Source organism: Mycteria americana, chromosome 3 (genome assembly GCF_035582795.1).
Source record: "Mycteria americana isolate JAX WOST 10 ecotype Jacksonville Zoo and Gardens chromosome 3, USCA_MyAme_1.0, whole genome shotgun sequence".
Classification (NCBI taxonomy): domain Eukaryota; kingdom Metazoa; phylum Chordata; class Aves; order Ciconiiformes; family Ciconiidae; genus Mycteria; species Mycteria americana.
In genome coordinates this window covers 1,207,177-1,225,535 of record NC_134367.1, presented here as the reverse complement: position 1 = coordinate 1,225,535, position 18,359 = coordinate 1,207,177, and the positions used below count along the sequence as shown (strand labels likewise).

Below are 18,359 nucleotides of genomic sequence, written 5' to 3'. Positions count from 1 at the left end.
GGGGCCTGGGATGGAGCAGCTGGGGACGCAGCAGCCCTGCAAGGGTGGGGACGAGGCACAGAGTGGCCCCAATGCCTGTGCCCCCTGCCAGCACTGTCCCCGACACCCTCGTAGCCCTGGAGGTCGCTGCCCCCCCCATTCATTCAATAACTGAAGAGCTCTCGGGAATGTTTTAAGGATGCTGCAGTTTTATTCCAATACAGGCTTAGTTTCACTGCCGAGTTCTCCGCCAAGGTCTGGTGTTGCTGGGAGGAGCGCACAGAGCTGCTCGTGGACTTCCTTGCTGAGGTCCACGTGGCCGTCTCGCTGGGTCTGGCTGGCCCCAGAACAGACACGTGTCCCATGCAGGGTGCAGCTGACGGGGAGGCTGGCAGGACCTCGCCTGGTATTTCGGCAGGTCTTGGGGCAGCCACCAGCAGGACTGAGGGGCTGCTGCTGGGCAGGGAAGCCCCGGCCACTTCTCCCCGTCGTCTGCAGGCTGCACTAGGGGTGGTCCTGCCTGGTAGTCTCTTCTTGCCCATCCTAGGAGAGAGAAAGGAGATGAGGAGGGACCCCAGAGCTCCACTTGTCCGCGAGCAGGAACCCCCGGGGCTGGGAGGCCCCGCAGAGGCCCAGGCTGGGGGCAGAGCGGGCCCTAGGGCCCAAACGGGGTCTCTGAGCAAAGGGGCTTCGGGCTGTGTGTCCTTCTCTATGGCCATGGCATTAACAATGGGTATTTGCTTCCCCTGCAGCCGCCCGGACACGTCCTTTATCTGGTTCCTCAACCCGCTCAAGTCCATCAAATACCTCATCTGCACGCGCTACAAGTGGCTCATCATCAAAATCGTGCTGGCCCTGTTGCTCCTCATCATGATCGCCCTCTTCCTCTACAGCATGCCAGGCTACATGGTCAAGAAGCTGCTGGGAGCGTGAAGCACGGGAGCCTCCCTCATGTCCCCAGCCCCGCGCCACGACCTTCCCCAGCCCCGTACCTTTCTCCTCGCTGCAGCCTCTCAGCAGCTTCGGGGAACATCTCCTCCCTGCTGCTCCTGCTGCTGGGCCTCCTCCTTTGCCTTCCTCCTCTGTGGGTCCCATTCATGGCTTTAGTCCCAGAGAAATGGGGTCGGAGGGTGGCGTCGATCCCGAGGCTGTGCGTCCCTCAGCGGGGCTGGTAGAGGTGCCCAGCTGGCTACTGTGGGGCACCCAGGCTGGGAGTCTCAGAGCCCTTTGCCCACTGTGGCCATGGCAGGTGCCCTCCTGGGGAGCTCAGCCCCCGGCCCCAGGGGAAGGGGAGCAAGAGCTGGGGCTGCATCGCTGGAGCCGTGCAGCCGTCCCGAAAGGCTCCGTGGAGGGACATTCAGAAACAAGGATGAAGTGGGGACCTGGGACAACTGGAGACACACCAGCCCCACCACTGTGGGGACGGCACAGAGTGGCCCCAACGCCTGTCCCCCCTTGCCAGCACTGTCCTTGCTCCACTCATAGCTCTGGAGGTCACTGCCCCCCGCTGCAGGGGTCCATCGCACCACTGGGGACACCAGGCACTGTCCCCCAGCAGCCGCCCAGGCCCTGCAGAGAGCCCTGCCTTTCCTTCCCCATGGCTCTGGCAGAGGCAGGGAAGAGTTCAGCAGCTCTAACATCTTCCTAAGGTTACCGACCCAGAGGTGACGATGGCTGGACATCCCCAGGGGCTCACAGGGAGCCAGGTTCTCTGGCACAGTGTGAGCTCCCTGTGGTCTTCTTGATTCTCAGTTTATTTTGTTTGGATTGATAAGTATTGCGGCTGGAGTCTTTCTTGCCGTGTATATTAGGGAAGAGCTCTTTTCTCAGCTCACTGCAATACTGAGCTGCTGGAAAGCCACATTTCTCAGCTTCAAGTGTGCAAGACCCTCACTGAATAATTGAGGAGATCTTGGGGATGTTTTTAGGATATTGCTGTTTTAATCAGTCAATAAAAATCGGCTTTCACTTCTGGGTTCTCTGCCGAAGTCTTGCATTAGTGGGGAGACCACTCGTCGCTGGCTGCTCTTCAAGGCGAGCACTTTCCTCCTTCCCTCTGTCTGCCCCACTGCTTCCCAGTCGCAGCCTCTTTTCCCGCTGCCTCTCCCCAGGTCCTGTGCCCTGCGTGGCCACCTGGTCCCTCAGCTGCACAGGGACCAAAACAGGCATGGCCCTGCCTTCCCTCTGGGCAGGATGGCAGCAGGCAGACAGCGACGTCCTGGCGACGACAGGGTCCAAGAGGGGCTGCTGCTGGGCAGGGAAGTCACTTCTCCCCATCGTCTGCAGGCTGCACTAGGGGTGGTCCTGCCTGGTAGTCTTTTCTTGGCCACCCTAGGAGAGAGAAAGGAGATGAGGAGGGACCCCAGGGCTCCACTTGTCCGCGAGCAGGAATCCCCGGGGCTGGGAGGCCCCACAGAGGCCCAGGCTGGGGGCAGAGCAGGGCCCTGGGGCCCAAAGGGAGTCTCTGAGCAAAGGGGCTTCGGGCTGTGTGAGCAGCGGGCACCTCCTGGGCATCCCTGGCATTTCCCCTTGCCCTCCACAAGCCCCGCAGGACACACACCTCCCTCGGCCTCTTCCACGCACCAGGGTCCTGCACCTCTCTCTGCCTCTGGGCCCCATCCTGCCCCTCCGCGTGCTTTCCCTCCCAGCAGTCCCGTGTGTGCACGGGAAGCACCGGCTTAGCCAGGGACATCTGCCCGCTGCCAGGACCCCCACAGGCCCCGAGTGCCCTTCCCAGCAGAGCCCAGCAGGGGCCCCTTGCTGGTGGAGGGCAGTGGGGGAGGGCAATGGGGGGCCTCTCCTAGCTGCCATGACCATCCACCAAAAAACCAACAGCCTCTGGCCCCACAGAGAGGGGCAGCCGAGCAGCTTGGTGGTCAGCTGGCTCAGCGCACACAGAAGCCACGTGGCTATCTGCGGGAACATCTCCACGGGGGCCAAAGGGACCACACCTCGCGGGGAACGTGGTGCCAGTCCCGCTCCTGTTTAACAGCCCCGTCCAACACAAAAATCAACGAGAGGCCATCACATCTCTCACCGTCACCCCAACGCTCCCAGACCACGCTATCTCCTCCTACAGAAACACCTCCCCAACAACACAGCTTCGACGGCTGCACAAGACAGCCCAGTCCCGTCCCTGTCCTCCCATGCTGTGCTCGCCCTGCCCACGCTCCTCCCACGCCCACCTTTTCTTGCCGGTGCTCCTTACGCCTCCATCGCCATGGCGCGGAAGAGCGCTTCGGCCTTAAAGCGCAGATCGAACGGCAGCGTCCGGTCCTCTCCCCTGGTGCCGTCGGGTGCCGAGCTCTCTGCTTCCCACAGCCAGTCCCACTTGGCCCCGACGCTGCTCTGCACCCTGGTCTTCAGTTTGCACCAGGCCTGGGAGATGCGCTGCAGACCGAGCCCCTGCCCCAGGCCCTTGTACCCCACCCAGGGCAGGGGCTTCATCCCAACTCTGCGCAGCCGGTCCAGGGCCGTCGGGGAGGGGGGCTGTGCCCATGGGGGCAGGGGCTGCGTGGGGGCCAGGCTGGGGACAGACTCCCCCTGCCCAGCTGGCGGCAGCTCTGCACCGCTGCTGTCGCGGCCTTGGGTCCCCGCCTGCCTTGCAGGAGGAGCCCTTGCGTCCTGCCTGGCCACTCTCATCGCTCCCGTCGCTGTTCCCTGGGCCCTGAGGACGGGGAAGAATGGCTGCGAGCCCTCGCTCTCCCCAGGGCTCCTGGGCAGAGGCGCCTTGCAGTCCTCGCAGCATCTCTCCGGGGCTATTTCGGGGAGCTGCTGGGTTATCTCCCACACGTAGCCCGGCTCCCCACCCATGGCCAGCTCAAAGCCCAGCCCCACTTCCAGCTGCAGGTCCTCCTCGTGCACCAGGATGTCCACGGTGTGGAGGAAGGCCGCCAGCATGGGCAGGTCCTGTTCTGCCATGGGCTCGCTGTAGTGCGGGCAGCTGCCCACGAGGCATCGACGGCACTGCGGGCAGACGAGGTATTCTTTCCTCACGTCTCTGCACAGGACTGGAGCAGCGCTAGGCTGAGTCACCTTCAGCTTTCCCAGCAGGTCGAGGCAGATTTGGGTGACGTCCAGGGACTCCATGAGGGATCGGGTGAGCTCCTCCATGTTGGTGATGGAGGGCTGGTTCCTGAGGAGCTCTGAGCTGGTGTCAGCACGGACATTTCCACCTTGATCCACGTCTCCAGTCTCCTGGGGGAGCTCCCTTGCAGAAGCTGCTTCCCCTCTGCAGCTGCTTTCCCGCCATTCTCCTCCATGGGGCTTCCCCCACCTGCAGGGGGAAATACCGGGGGCTGCTGTGGGACAGGCGAGACCCAGCACCCGCTCTGTCTTCTCCTGACCGACTGCGGGTGCCTTCCAGGCCGAGGAGAGAAGGGCCAGCCCAGGCCAGGGGCTGAGGACAGAGAGGGGCCACTGCTGGGGCCACCGCTGGGCTCTGTGGGAGGGGGTACGGTGGGTGTCAGCAGAGGGCATTGCCCTGCAAACCTGCCATCCCCGCAGGGGTTTGCCCTGGCCCTCCCCGAGCCATCCCCCCCTTCCCTCGCCCCCCAACCCCATCCCTTCCTGGGCTTCCTCAGGGCATCAGGGCTGACCCCGGGCCCCGGCTCTGTGCCGGATCCTGCTCTCACCCACCCGCAGCCTCCCCAGGGTGACGGGGCAGCTGCACGGGGCCGAGGGACCCACGAGTGGGGTTCCCCAGCCAGGGGCTCCCCGAGGGGGCTGCCCCCCTGCAGGGAACGGCTCTCCTTACCCTGCCTTCAGGCTCTCTGCAGACCCCTCCACACCTTCCCAGGGGACGGAGGCTGCTGGGGGAGGAGGCAGAGGGAGAGTGAGCAAGGGCGGCCGTCGCGGGGGCTCCAGCTGCAATGGCGTCTCTCGGCCGGGAGCCGCTGCGGAGCCCGGCACAGCCCTGGGACGGGGCTGCTCACCTCTTGGGTTCTTCCTCCTGCTTCTGCGTGAGCTCTTCCTCACAGAGGTCCCCTGTCCCCAGAAAGCAAGCCCAGAAAGTTAGTGTGGGGTGTCTCCCCTCAGCCAGGAGGGCCCCTGCCCAGGAAACAAGGACCCTGGGGAGGGGAATGGGAGTTACAGGGACAGGGGTGTCCCTGGCCCCAAGCCTGGTGCCTGAGCAGGGGCCTGGCTGGGTGGGCAATGGCCACTGTTCTCTGCTCCCTCCCAAAATGGGGCCCCTCCCGAGCACCCCGCGGATGGGCTCTGCCCCGGGCTAACCCCTGCCCAGGGAGTGTTTGGGGCGATGCCAAGACGGACACCTACCTTGGTATTGCTGTTGGGCCACCAGGTCGTGAAGATGCTCACACCCAGGATGGCCAACAAGCCGGGGGTGCAGGGCAGCACCAGCGCGCAGAGGCCCCAAACGCTCAGGCTTGAGCAGCAGATGAGCGCCGTCAGCTTCCACTCCTCCATCTCGCACAGGGAGTTCCAGCCTCTCCTCCAGACGTTCTGCATGGCGAGGGGACGTGCAAAGGGGTCAGCTGGGGAGGCCCAGAAACCCGGCGAGATCCCCTGAGGGGAGGAGAGGAGAGGTTGCGGTGACACCGAAGCACCCCGCTCCTACCTGCTTGTTTGCTTTTTCTCCCATCTCTGATGGGTTTGGCACACTCATGCCAGCTGCTCGCTTGCTCACTGGCTCGCACGCAGCCAAAGTGACACCCCAGCCTCCCCGAAAGCCACTACTTTAAGGGCCACGTTTGTGATGCAATGGTGACATGGCGTCGACACACAATGGCTGCCACGGCGACCCAGGGCTGAGCTGGCGCAGGACATTGTGAAGCCATCGGGGAGCAGCCGCGCCCAGAGAGCCCCTGTGTGAGGGTTTGGGGGACCATGCACTGCAGGACATAGCCCAGGGCCCGTGGGGGAGCAGGCAGGGAAGGTCCCTCTGGGCCGCCCACCTCCACCCCTAGGCCAGGATGGGCCACTGTGATGGCTACCTGGTCCTGGTTAATCAAGTTGCTGCTCAGAGTGTTCCTCTGAGTCATTGTCGTGACTCTACCAGCCACACGGCTCTGTCAAGCAGAGATCGGCCTTTGTCGATACACAAACCCTCGGGGAATCAAAAAGATTCACCCCTCTCGCAAACCACCGAGTGGGACGAGACAGGGGATGTGCAAAGGGGTCAGCTGGGGAGGCCAAGAAACCCTGCGAGATCTCCCCCGCGAGCGGAGGAGAGGTTGGGGTGACACCAAAGTGTTACCTTAGACCATATATACGGTTTTGGGGGTTTTTTAATAATAATGAAAAAGTACAGAAGTTATTAGTAGCTAGGAAGGGATCACAGTTAAAAGTGGAAACTAACATGATAATTGTAGAATCCTCAAGGTAACAGATAATGCTCAGGCCAGGTAAGAGGGTGCTGGCACTGCACACTTCACTAACACGCATGTGTTTCACTAACTAGCATCTCCTCAACAAATGCAAAGCTGTAACACTTCAAGGACGAGTAACAGGAACATCCTCCTACAGGGAAGGTCCTAAAGGTAAAGGGACAGCACAACCATGCAAACAGCAGGAGTCACAGTAACTAGGGGAAAAGTAAAGACGGCAGGGGGAGATCGGGACCACCAACCCAATTGAGGGACGAAAGGACTAACCCCCCACTCCTTTTGAGCATGTGCAGTGAGTTAAAAATCTCACTGTAGCTTTAAACCTAAGCAGAGAAAATACAGACCAATGGAAGAAGAGGATGCTTAGTCAGCCTAATGATTATGTATTAGATAGGTGTGCTATGTTAACTTGCATGTATAAATGTTGAAGAGAATTACAGTAGGTGTGCTTAATTTGTGGAAACATTCCACCTTGCACCCTGCGCAGAATAAAACATGTCTCCTCTCTAAACATACTCTGTGTGTTTCAGGAGTTGTTTTATAAAACAGGTCACAGAAGCACCCCACTCCTACCTGCTTGTTTGCTTTTCCTCCCATCTCTGATGGGTTTTTCACACTCTTGCCCAGCTGCTCACTTGCTCTCTGGCTTGTGCGCAGCCAAAGTGACACCCCAGCCTCCCGCACGTCACGGAGGTTCACTAAAACGAACTCAAACGAGGGACAAGCTCACACAACTTCATTGCACAGCACAGCCAAAAGAACCCGGCAGAAAACAACGAGGACCAGGGGTAAACCAAAATCAGTCAACACTCCAGTAACATTTCACACACGACAGGTTCGAGGTGTCAGTCGGGGTCCTGTCCCGACACGGCACTACACACAGAATGACGACCCACAGCGCGCGCACACCCCCCCTCACCAAGGGGGAAACTCTCCCCGTGGGTACCCAGCAGATGCAGTCGCTCACCCGGGGGCCGGGGGCTCGCTCAAGGATGGAGCCAGGAGAAATCACTCCCCAGAGGCGAGGGCACTCCATCCCGGGAGGTTTCCTCCGGTGCCAGCCCAGTCCCAGGGCAGGGCAGGGGGCCCGAGCACCGCCCCGCTGCCCTGAGCACACCACTCCGGGGGAGGCTCCGGCGCCGCCCCATTTACTCCCCGGGTCGCGTCGGAGCCGCGGCCACCATCGGCCATGGTCTAGAAGCTTCTCCGAGCCCAGGCGCCTCATTGGCTGTGGCCCCTGTCTGCTGAGCAAGGGCTCCCGCCTCTCCTGCTCCCCCTGCCCCGCTGTGTACGTGCCGAGGGGCACGGCAGGGCGGAAAGGGCGCGAAAATGAGGCGCGAAAGGGCGGTGACCGCCGTGTTAAAAGCCCCGGTCTTTATCGGGGGAGGGGGAGCGTGCCTGTCACAGCCGAAACCCACTAAAAGAAGAGCCAGGTCTGTGAGGGAATGGTGATTCTCCTTTTTAGAACACGGGTTGTTCCGGGAGTGACAATCGGAATTTAATACCCGCATCCTACCTGTAAAGAAGCCCCATTCTTCTGAATAGAGACTGGTACGGGGCTGCCGAGAGATTAATGCAAGGACGTAGATGTCCACCTTGTGGTTCCAAAGCCAGGTACCCTCCTTACTACGACCCCTCACAGTAATACTTACTTCAGAGTGTTAGAGGTAAAGGACGCCTTCTTCTGTATACCTGTGGATGAGCAGAGCCAGACCATCTTCCCCTTTGAACAGGAGAATCCAACTCCAGGACAAAAGACCCAACTCCGCTGGACTGTCCTTCCCCAAGGATTCAAGAACAGCCCTGCCTTGATTGGTAACACACCAGCCAAAGAACTGGAGCTACGGCAAAATGGTCCTGATGCTGTACCACTGTTGCAATGGTGATGATTTGCTAATTGGTTCTGGCAGTTATGAGGCAGGTCTGGAAGGCACCACCAGTTTGCTTAACTTTGTGAGCTTGGCAGGGTATTGGGTTTCTAAGAAGAAGGCTCAGATTGGGGAAAAAAAAGGTCCAGTAGATGGGGTTTGAAATGACCAAAGGACAGAGAGAAGAAAGTACTGAGAGAAAAGAGGCGATTTGTAGAATTGCTGTAGCTACATCAAAGAAGCAATGACGAGCGTTTCTGCGAATGGCCGGGTGGTGTCGCTTATGGATTCCCGGTTTGGGACTAATTGCCAAACCACTGTATGCTGCTGTGAAAGGACCTGGGGGGGTTCTCGAATGGACACCTGAATGTAGGAAGAGTTTTGATGAAATTAAAAGGGAACTCATGGAGGCTTCTGCTTTGGGACTCCCACATTTGAGGAAACCCTTCCAATTACATGTACGTGAACAACAGCAAGTGGCATTGGTAGTTTTGACACAAAAATTGGGGAGCTGGAAAAGACTGGGGGGATGTTTTTCAAAGCAATGAGATGAGGTCAGTAATGCTTGGCCCGCTTGTTTGAGGGCAGTAGCAGCTACTGCAACTTTGATTGAAGAATCTCAGGAATTGATGTTAGGCCAACCGATTACTGCGTTTGTACCTCATGCTGCGTCTTCTCTCCTTGAAAATAAAGGCCATCATTGGATCTCTCCAAGCAGGTTAGCTAAAGATCAAGCGGTGCTGCTGGAACAAGATGATGTTGTAATCTCCCTGACCTCTGCTCTAAATCCTGCTACTCTGCTCCCGATTTCCGAATCCGGCAAATTGCATCATGACTGCTTAACCACCATCGAACAAGTGTATTCTAGTAGGCCTGACCTGCGAGACGAACCCCTCCCAAATGCAGAACTGGAGGTATTTAACTGATGGAAGCAGTTTTATGTTGGAAGGAAGACGGGAAGCCGGATAGGCAGTGGTAACACATACTCGGGCCTTAGAAGCTAAATCTTTGCCTAGTAATATATCTGCTCCAAAGGCAGACTTGGTTGCACTAACACGAGCTTTAGAGCTTAGTCAGGGAAAACGAGTCAATATTTACACAGATTCTAAGTATGCATTCGGAGTAGTGCATGCACATGGGGCAATTTGGAAAGAAAGAGGACAATTGAGTTCACACGGGACTCCAATCAAATATGGAACAGAACTAATGAAGCTCTTACAGACAGTCCTTCAACCAAAGGAGGCTGCTATAATGCATTGTAAAGCGCATCAGAGGGGAAACAGTGAAATCACGAAGGGACATCGAAAAGCAGACCCATTAGCAAAAGAAGCAGCATTACAGAAATGAAACTTTGAAGGAGCTTTAATTCCAAGGAATTACATTCCAAGGTGAATGGGATCGACGCCTGGATTTGATAATAAGGCTGGCACCTTATTAGAATAAAGAACGCGCCAGCCCAGGACAAGTGGACCTCTATGCCAACTGGAGAACTGAAACTGCAACTAAGCAGGGACTGTCAATAAATTCTATCAAGGTTTTTTTCTGAGAAAACTACTATTGCAATTACTCCTAGGACACTCTCAGAAAGCGTTATTCATTTAGCATGGTTACAATGAAAATTGTATCTGTGACATTGATAAACTTAGCATTTACTTTTTGTAACAGAAATCTGGTCTTGAAACTTGTTGATCCTTTGGAAGAATCCATAATGCCAGCAGTATAATGGCCTAAATTACCTAAATCTGCAGCCGATCCCCTCGAGTGGAGAATTTTAACTTTAGGTTTAAACCGAAGCTTTCTTCAGTCTCCAAATTACCTCCTTTCAGAGTCGAATGCGGCTGGACCATCTGACAGGACAAGTACAACTATTAGCTAAGGCAGCTAGAGCAGGATTACAAGATTTAAACACTCCATGACAGCAAACTTCAAAGATGACGTTGCAGAAGAGGCTAACCTTAGATCTCATGTTATTCCATGAACACGGAGTATGTGGGTACCCGGACCTGAAAACCAAAGATTGTTGCATCCGTATCCCCAATATAACTCAACAACTGATCAACAGATAGATGAAATAAAATAAGTGGCAAAATCAAGGGGAGATAGTCAAGCCTCTACGCAAAATATTACAAAGTTTTGGATTCTCCCTAACTGGATGGTTGGCAAGTTTACTTCAAACGATGATTATAATTGTACTCATCATGATAATCATCTGCATTGTTGCTAGTTGTGCCTTAAAATGTGTTAGACGACTAATTGTACAAGTTACTACTGGAAAGAATATACTATTCATGAGAACTAGTAATGAGACAGATGAGGACTATGAAGAAAAGTCTCATAGTCTCAAAGGGGGCAACTGTAGTCTATCAGGAGCTGGTGGAAGGCCAGGACGTAGGTAAAGTTGATAAGGGGGATTCAGACTGGAACACAGAACGTCTAAACAAGAATTACTGTCCTTGGGAGTAAAGCACCTCCTGGAGAAATATGTAAGCTAATGAAGATGTTTTGGGAACCATCTGAAACTGCTAGTAGAAGTGTGATAAGAAGCACCCTCACGCGAACTGTCCTCATGATAATACTAAAAGTCAGAGCCCTCGAGCTGGAGACCCCGGCCCAAGCAGAGACCCCCCACCTTTGGGCATGCGCAGAATATTGAAGTAGCACTGTAGCTTTAAGTTGAAATAAGAGAACTGTAGACCAATAGAAAACTGCTTTGTGTACTTACTTATGCATATGCATACCTAGATGTGACGGATACACTCAACCTCTTAACCAAACTAGCAGTAGTTTGGTACAGGCTCCAAAGGAGGTAAAGGCCTGAGCTGTGACCAGGCCAAGAACTCCTCTGGTCCCGATCTGTTCTCTGAAAACCCACAAAGGAGCAGAGTGACACAGTGAGCATCGATGCATATGAGCTTGGAACACCGATCATGCAGTTAACGCATGAATAGCGGGTGGCTTCTCCAAGAACCATTTATCAAGGAGCAAAGAAAGTTGTGGGTACAAGGAGTCTCATGCATATCGTCCCTATCGCATGTAATCCAACTACGAGCCAACCACTTTATCTATAAATATGACAGCCAAAGTGAGCCTTCTTTGAGCTCTCCCTGCTAGGCAGCGTGGCTGTATAGCGGTGATCTCCCCTTGAGCTGGGACACCTCTCAAGGTTGCTCCTCGAGGCAGGGAGACCTTTTACCAACAGCAGATCTTTGGTAAGCGACCGATATCACACACAACCTTGTAGTATGGTAACTTTGATTCTGTCTTGGTGACTTTGACTGCATGCTGATTTGATAAGTCTTCCATACATAATCCCTTAGACATAAACCGTTGTCCAAGTCTGAGACTAAGATTGGACCTAGCCGCACCTAAGCTCCATCAGGAGTTTAGAAAGCAAGGGGGTCTATTCTGAACCTCGTGACTCAACAGGAGGGTCCTCCGTACCCTTTGTATCCTCGGTCTCTCTGTGCATCACTTTAAGTCGAGTGTAACCCAATTTTCCTGTGTATGTTTCTTCCATGCAGTAATTAATAGAGTGAACCTTGCCATGGAACTTTGTCAAGTCGCACTTTTGTAAATCACGTTAAAACCACTATTGCTAGTACCTTTGACGGTGATTTTTTTTTGAGCGACCTAAATCACTCATTCACAACACTAGATTATATAAATACTGTACTTGCATGATGAACTTTGTGCTAGCTTTGTGGGGCTACCATCTAGCACCCATCGCTGCACACACATGAAATAAAATACCTCTGCCCAGTGTGTATATTGGCATCTTCCACACCGGGTAAACGACCTTACACTTGTGGGATAACACTTTGCCCACGGGGGCCATGGCAGGTGCCCTCCTGGGGAGCTCAGCCCCCAGCCCCAGGGGAAGGGGAGCAAGAGCTGGGGCTGAATCGCTGGAGCCGTGGCAGCGCTCCCGAAAGGCTCCTTGGAGGGACATTCAGAAACAAGGATGAAGCAGGGGCCTGGGATGGAGCAGCTGGGGACGCAGCAGCCCTGCAAGGGTGGGGACGAGGCACAGAGTGGCCCCAATGCCTGTGCCCCCTGCCAGCACTGTCCCCAACACCCTCGTAGCCCTGGAGGTCGCTGCCCCCCCCATTCATTCAATAACTGAAGAGCTCTCGGGAATGTTTTAAGGATGCTGCAGTTTTATTCCAATACAGGCTTAGTTTCACTGCCGAGTTCTCCGCCAAGGTCTGGTGTTGCTGGGAGGAGCGCACAGAGCTGCTCGTGGACTTCCTTGCTGAGGTCCACGTGGCCGTCTCGCTGGGTCTGGCTGGCCCCAGAACAGACACGTGTCCCATGCAGGGTGCAGCTGACGGGGAGGCTGGCAGGACCTCGCCTGGTATTTCGGCAGGTCTTGGGGCAGCCGCCAGCAGGACTGAGGGGCTGCTGCTGGGCAGGGAAGCCCTGGCCACTTCTCCCCGTCGTCTGCAGGCTGCACTAGGGGTGGTCCTGCCTGGTAGTCTCTTCTTGCCCATCCTAGGAGAGAGAAAGGAGATGAGGAGGGACCCCAGAGCTCCACTTGTCCGCGAGCAGGAACCCCCGGGGCTGGGAGGCCCCGCAGAGGCCCAGGCTGGGGGCAGAGCGGGCCCTAGGGCCCAAACGGGGTCTCTGAGCAAAGGGGCTTCGGGCTGTGTGTCCTTCTCTATGGCCATGGCATTAACAATGGGTATTTGCTTCCCCTGCAGCCGCCCGGACACATCCTTTATCTGGTTCCTGAACCCGCTCAAGTCCATCAAATACCTCATCTGCACGCGCTACAAGTGGCTCATCATCAAAATCGTGCTGGCCCTGTTGCTCCTCATCATGATCGCTCTCTTCCTCTACAGCATGCCAGGCTACATGGTCAAGAACCTGCTGGGAGCGTGAAGCACGGGAGCCTCCCTCATGTCCCCAGCCCCGCGCCACGACCTTCCCCAGCCCCATACCTTTCTCCTCGCTGCAGCCTCTCAGCAGCTTCGGGGAACATCTCCTCCCTGCTGCTCCTGCTGCTGGGCCTCCTCCTTTGCCTTCCTCCTCTGTGGGTCCCATTCATGGCTTTAGTCCCAGAGAAATGGGGTCGGAGGGTGGCGTCCATCCCGAGGCTGTGCGTCCCTCAGCGGGGCTGGTAGAGGTGCCCAGCTGGCTACTGTGGGGCACCCAGGCTGGGAGTCTCAGAGCCCTTTGCCCACTGTGGCCATGGCAGGTGCCCTCCTGGGGAGCTCAGCCCCCGGCCCCAGGGGAAGGGGAGCAAGAGCTGGGGCTGCATCGCTGGAGCCGTGCAGCCGTCCCGAAAGGCTCCGTGGAGGGACATTCAGAAACAAGGATGAAGTGGGGACCTGGGACAACTGGAGACACACCAGCCCCACCACTGTGGGGACGGCACAGAGTGGCCCCAACGCCTGTCCCCTCTTGCCAGCACTGTCCTTGCTCCACTCATAGCTCTGGAGGTCACTGCCCCCCGCTGCAGGGGTCCATCGCACCACTGGGGACACCAGGCACTGTCCCCCAGCAGCCGCCCAGGCCCTGCAGAGAGCCCTGCCTTTCCTTCCCCATGGCTCTGGCAGAGGCAGGGAAGAGTTCAGCAGCTCTAACATCTTCCTAAGGTTACCGACCCAGAGGTGACGATGGCTGGACATCCCCAGGGGCTCACAGGGAGCCAGGTTCTCTGGCACAGTGTGAGCTCCCTGTGGTCTTCTTGATTCTCAGTTTATTTTGTTTGGATTGATAAGTATTGCGGCTGGAGTCTTTCTTGCCGTGTATATTAGGGAAGAGCTCTTTTCTCAGCTCACTGCAATACTGAGCTGCTGGAAAGCCACATTTCTCAGCTTCAAGTGTGCAAGACCCTCACTGAATAATTGAGGAGATCTTGGGGATGTTTTTAGGATATTGCTGTTTTAATCAGTCAATAAAAATCGGCTTTCACTTCTGGGTTCTCTGCCGAAGTCTTGCATTAGTGGGGAGACCACTCGTCGCTGGCTGCTTTTCAAGGCGAGCACTTTCCTCCTTCCCTCCGTCTGCCCCACTGCTTCCCAGTCGCAGCCTCTTTTCCCGCTGCCTCTCCCCAGGTCCTGTGCCCTGCGTGGCAGCCTGGTCCCTCAGCTGCACAGGGACCAAAACAGGCATGGCCCTGCCTTCCCTCTGGGCAGGATGGCAGCAGGCAGACAGCGACGTCCTGGGGACGACAGGGTCCAAGAGGGGCTGCTGCTGGGCAGGGAAGTCACTTCTCCCCATCGTCTGCAGGCTGCACTAGGGGTGGTCCTGCCTGGTAGTCTTTTCTTGGCCACCCTAGGAGAGAGAAAGGAGATGAGGAGGGACCCCAGGGCTCCACTTGTCCGCGAGCAGGAATCCCCGGGGCTGGGAGGCCCCACAGAGGCCCAGGCTGGGGGCAGAGCAGGGCCCTGGGGCCCAAAGGGAGTCTCTGAGCAAAGGGGCTTCGGGCTGTGTGAGCAGCGGGCACCTCCTGGGCATCCCTGGCATTTCCCCTTGCCCTCCACAAGCCCCGCAGGACACACACCTCCCTCGGCCTCTTCCACGCACCAGGGTCCTGCACCTCTCTCTGCCTCTGGGCCCCATCCTGCCCCTCCACGTGCTTTCCCTCCCAGCAGTCCCGTGTGTGCACGGGAAGCACCGGCTTAGCCAGGGACATCTGCCCGCTGCCAGGACCCCCACAGGCCCCGAGTGCCCTTCCCAGCAGAGCCCAGCAGGGGCCCCTTGCTGGTGGAGGGCAGTGGGGGAGGGCAATGGGGGGCCTCTCCTAGCTGCCATGACCATCCGCCAAAAAACCAACAGCCTCTGGCCCCACAGAGAGGGGCAGCCGAGCAGCTTGGTGGTCAGCTGGCTCAGCGCACACAGAAGCCACGTGGCTATCTGCGGGAACATCTCCACGGGGGCCAAAGGGACCACACCTCGCGGGGAACGTGGTGCCAGTCCCGCTCCTGTTTAACAGCCCCGTCCAACACAAAAATCAACGAGAGGCCATCACATCTCTCACCGTCACCCCAACGCTCCCAGACCACGCTATCTCCTCCTACAGAAACACCTCCCCAACAACACAGCTTCGACGGCTGCACAAGACAGCCCAGTCCCGTCCCCGTCCTCCCATGCTGTGCTCGCCCTGCCCACGCTCCTCCCACGCCCACCTTTTCTTGCCGGTGCTCCTTACGCCTCCATCGCCATGGCGCGGAAGAGCGCTTCGGCCTTAAAGCGCAGATCGAACGGCAGCGTCCGGTCCTCTTCCCTGGTGCCGTCGGGTGCCGAGCTCTCCGCTTCCCACAGCCAGTCCCACTTGGCCCCGACGCTGCTCTGCACCCTGGTCTTCAGTTTGCACCAGGCCTGGGAGATGCGCTGCAGACCGAGCCCCTGCCCCAGGCCCTTGTACCCCACCCAGGGCAGGGGCTTCATCCCAACTCTGCGCAGCCGGTCCAGGGCTGACGGGGAGGGGGGCTGTGCCCATGGGGGCAGGGGCTGCGTGGGGGCCAGGCTGGGGACAGACTCCCCCTGCCCAGCTGGCGGCAGCTCTGCACCGCTGCTGTCGCGGCCTTGGGTCCCCGCCTGCCTTGCAGGAGGAGCCCTTGCGTCCTGCCTGGCCGCTCTCATCGCTCCCGTCGCTGTTCCCTGGGCCCCGAGGATGGGGAAGAATGGCTGCGAGCCCTCGCTCTCCCCAGGGCTCCTGGGCAGAGGCGCCTTGCAGTCCTCGCAGCATCTCTCCGGGGCTATTTCGGGGAGCTGCTGGGTTATCTCCCACACGTAGCCCGGCTCCCCACCCATGGCCAGCTCAAAGCCCAGCCCCACTTCCAGCTGCAGGTCCTCCTCGTGCACCAGGATGTCCACGGTGTGGAGGAAGGCCGCCAGCATGGGCAGGTCCTGTTCTGCCATGGGCTCGCTGTAGTGCGGGCAGCTGCCCACGAGGCATCGACGGCACTGCGGGCAGACGAGGTATTCTTTCCTCACGTCTCTGCACAGGACTGGAGCAGCGCTAGGCTGAGTCACCTTCAGCTTTCCCAGCAGGTCGAGGCAGATTTGGGTGACGTCCAGGGACTCCATGAGGGATCGGGTGAGCTCCTCCATGTTGGTGATGGAGGGCTGGTTCCTGAGGAGCTCTGAGCTGGTGTCAGCACGGACATTTCCACCTTGATCCACGTCTCCAGTCTCCTGGGGGAGCTCCCTTGCAGAAGCTGCTTCCCCTCTGCAGCTGCTTTCCCGCCATTCTCCTCCATGGGGCTTCCCCCACCTGCAGGGGGAAATACCGGGGGCTGCTGTGGGACAGGCGAGACCCAGCACCCGCTCTGTCTTCTCCTGACCGACTGCGGGTGCCTTCCAGGCCGAGGAGAGAAGGGCCAGCCCAGGCCAGGGGCTGAGGACAGAGAGGGGCCACTGCTGGGGCCACCGCTGGGCTCTGTGGGAGGGGGTACGGTGGGTGTCAGCAGAGGGCATTGCCCTGCAAACCTGCCATCCCCGCAGGGGTTTGCCCTGGCCCTCCCCGAGCCATCCCCCCCTTCCCTCGCCCCCCAACCCCATCCCTTCCTGGGCTTCCTCAGGGCATCAGGGCTGACCCCGGGCCCCGGCTCTGTGCCGGATCCTGCTCTCACCCACCCGCAGCCTCCCCAGGGTGACGGGGCAGCTGCACGGGGCAGAGGGACCCACGAGTGGGGTTCCCCAGCCAGGGGCTCCCCGAGGGGGCTGCCCCCCTGCAGGGAACGGCTCTCCTTACCCTGCCTTCAGGCTCTCTGCAGACCCCTCCACGCCTTCCCAGGGGACAGAGGCTGCTGGGGGAGGAGGCAGAGGGAGAGTGAGCAAGGGCGGCCGTCGCGGGGGCTCCAGCTGCAATGGCGTCTCTCGGCCGGGAGCCGCTGCGGAGCCCGGCACAGCCCTGGGACGGGGCTGCTCACCTCTTGGGTTCTTCCTCCTGCTTCTGCGTGAGCTCTTCCTCACAGAGGTCCCCTGTCCCCAGAAAGCAAGCCCAGAAAGTTAGTGCGGGGTGTCTCCCCTCAGCCAGGAGGGCCCCTGCCCAGGAAACAAGGACCCTGGGAAGGGGAACGGGAGTTACAGGGACTGGGGTGTCCCTGGCCCCAAGCCTGGTGCCTGAGCAGGGGCCTGGCTGGGTGGGCAACGGCCACTGTTCTCTGCTCCCTCCCAAATGGGGCCCCTCCCGAGCACCCCACGCATGGGCTCTGCCCTGGGCTAACCCCTGCCCAGGGAGTGTTTGGGGCGATGCCAAGACGGACACCTACCTTGGTATTGCTGTTGGGCCACCAGGTCGTGAAGATGCTCACACCCAGGATGGCCAACAAGCCGGGGGTGCAGGGCAGCACCAGCGCGCAGAGGCCCCAAACGCTCAGGCTTGAGCAGCAGATGAGCGCCGTCAGCTTCCACTCCTCCATCTCGCACAGGGAGTTCCAGCCTCTCCTCCAGACGTTCTGCATGGCGAGGGGACGTGCAAAGGGGTCAGCTGGGGAGGCCCAGAAACCCGGCGAGATCCCCTGAGGGGAGGAGAGGAGAGGTTGCGGTGACACCGAAGCACCCCGCTCCTACCTGCTTGTTTGCTTTTTCTCCCATCTCTGATGGGTTTGGCACACTCATGCCAGCTGCTCGCTTGCTCACTGGCTCGCACGCAGCCAAAGTGACACCCCAGCCTCCCCGAAAGCCACTACTTTAAGGGCCACGTTTGTGATGCAATGGTGACATGGCGTCGACACACAATGGCTGCCACGGCGACCCAGGGCTGAGCTGGCGCAGGACATTGTGAAGCCATCGGGGAGCAGCCGCGCCCAGAGAGCCCCTGTGTGAGGGTTTGGGGGACAATGCACTGCAGGACATAGCCCAGGGCCCGCGGGGGAGCAGGCAGGGAAGGTCCCTCTGGGCCGCCCACCTCCACCCCTAGGCCAGGATGGGCCACTGTGATGGCTACCTGGTCCTGGTTAATCAAGTTGCTGCTCAGAGTGTTCCTCTGAGTCATTGTCGTGACTCTACCAGCCACACGGCTCTGTCAAGCAGAGATCGGCCTTTGTCGATACACAAACCCTCAGGGAATCAAAAAGATTCACCCCTCTCGCAAACCACCGAGTGGGACGAGACAGGGGATGTGCAAAGGGGTCAGCTGGGGAGGCCAAGAAACCCCGCGAGATCTCCCCAGCAAACGGAGGAGAGGTTGGGGTGACACCAAAGTGTTACC

The 18,359-nt window shown here is 58.4% G+C and overlaps 2 protein-coding genes across 2 annotated transcripts; both read right to left on the bottom strand.

Moving 5' to 3' along the window:
* Positions 1-3,183: 3,183 nt before the first annotated feature.
* LOC142407513 (uncharacterized) lies at positions 3,184-5,981 on the bottom strand. The gene is made up of 5 exons (XM_075497136.1): positions 5,895-5,981; positions 5,257-5,505; positions 4,914-4,965; positions 4,736-4,790; positions 3,184-4,255 (listed from the first exon to the last, which is right to left on the bottom strand). Exons 1-5 carry the CDS (start codon positions 5,979-5,981, stop codon positions 3,184-3,186), a joined length of 1,515 nt encoding a protein of 504 aa, XP_075353251.1.
* Positions 5,982-15,346: 9,365 nt separating this feature from the next.
* On the bottom strand, positions 15,347-18,143 carry LOC142407510 (uncharacterized). Its single transcript, XM_075497135.1, has 6 exons — positions 18,057-18,143; positions 17,419-17,667; positions 17,077-17,128; positions 16,899-16,953; positions 15,712-16,418; positions 15,347-15,615 (listed from the first exon to the last, which is right to left on the bottom strand). The coding sequence occupies exons 1-6, from the start codon at positions 18,141-18,143 to the stop codon at positions 15,347-15,349; spliced, it is 1,419 nt and encodes a 472-aa protein (XP_075353250.1).
* Between the last annotated feature and the right edge of the window lie 216 nt (positions 18,144-18,359).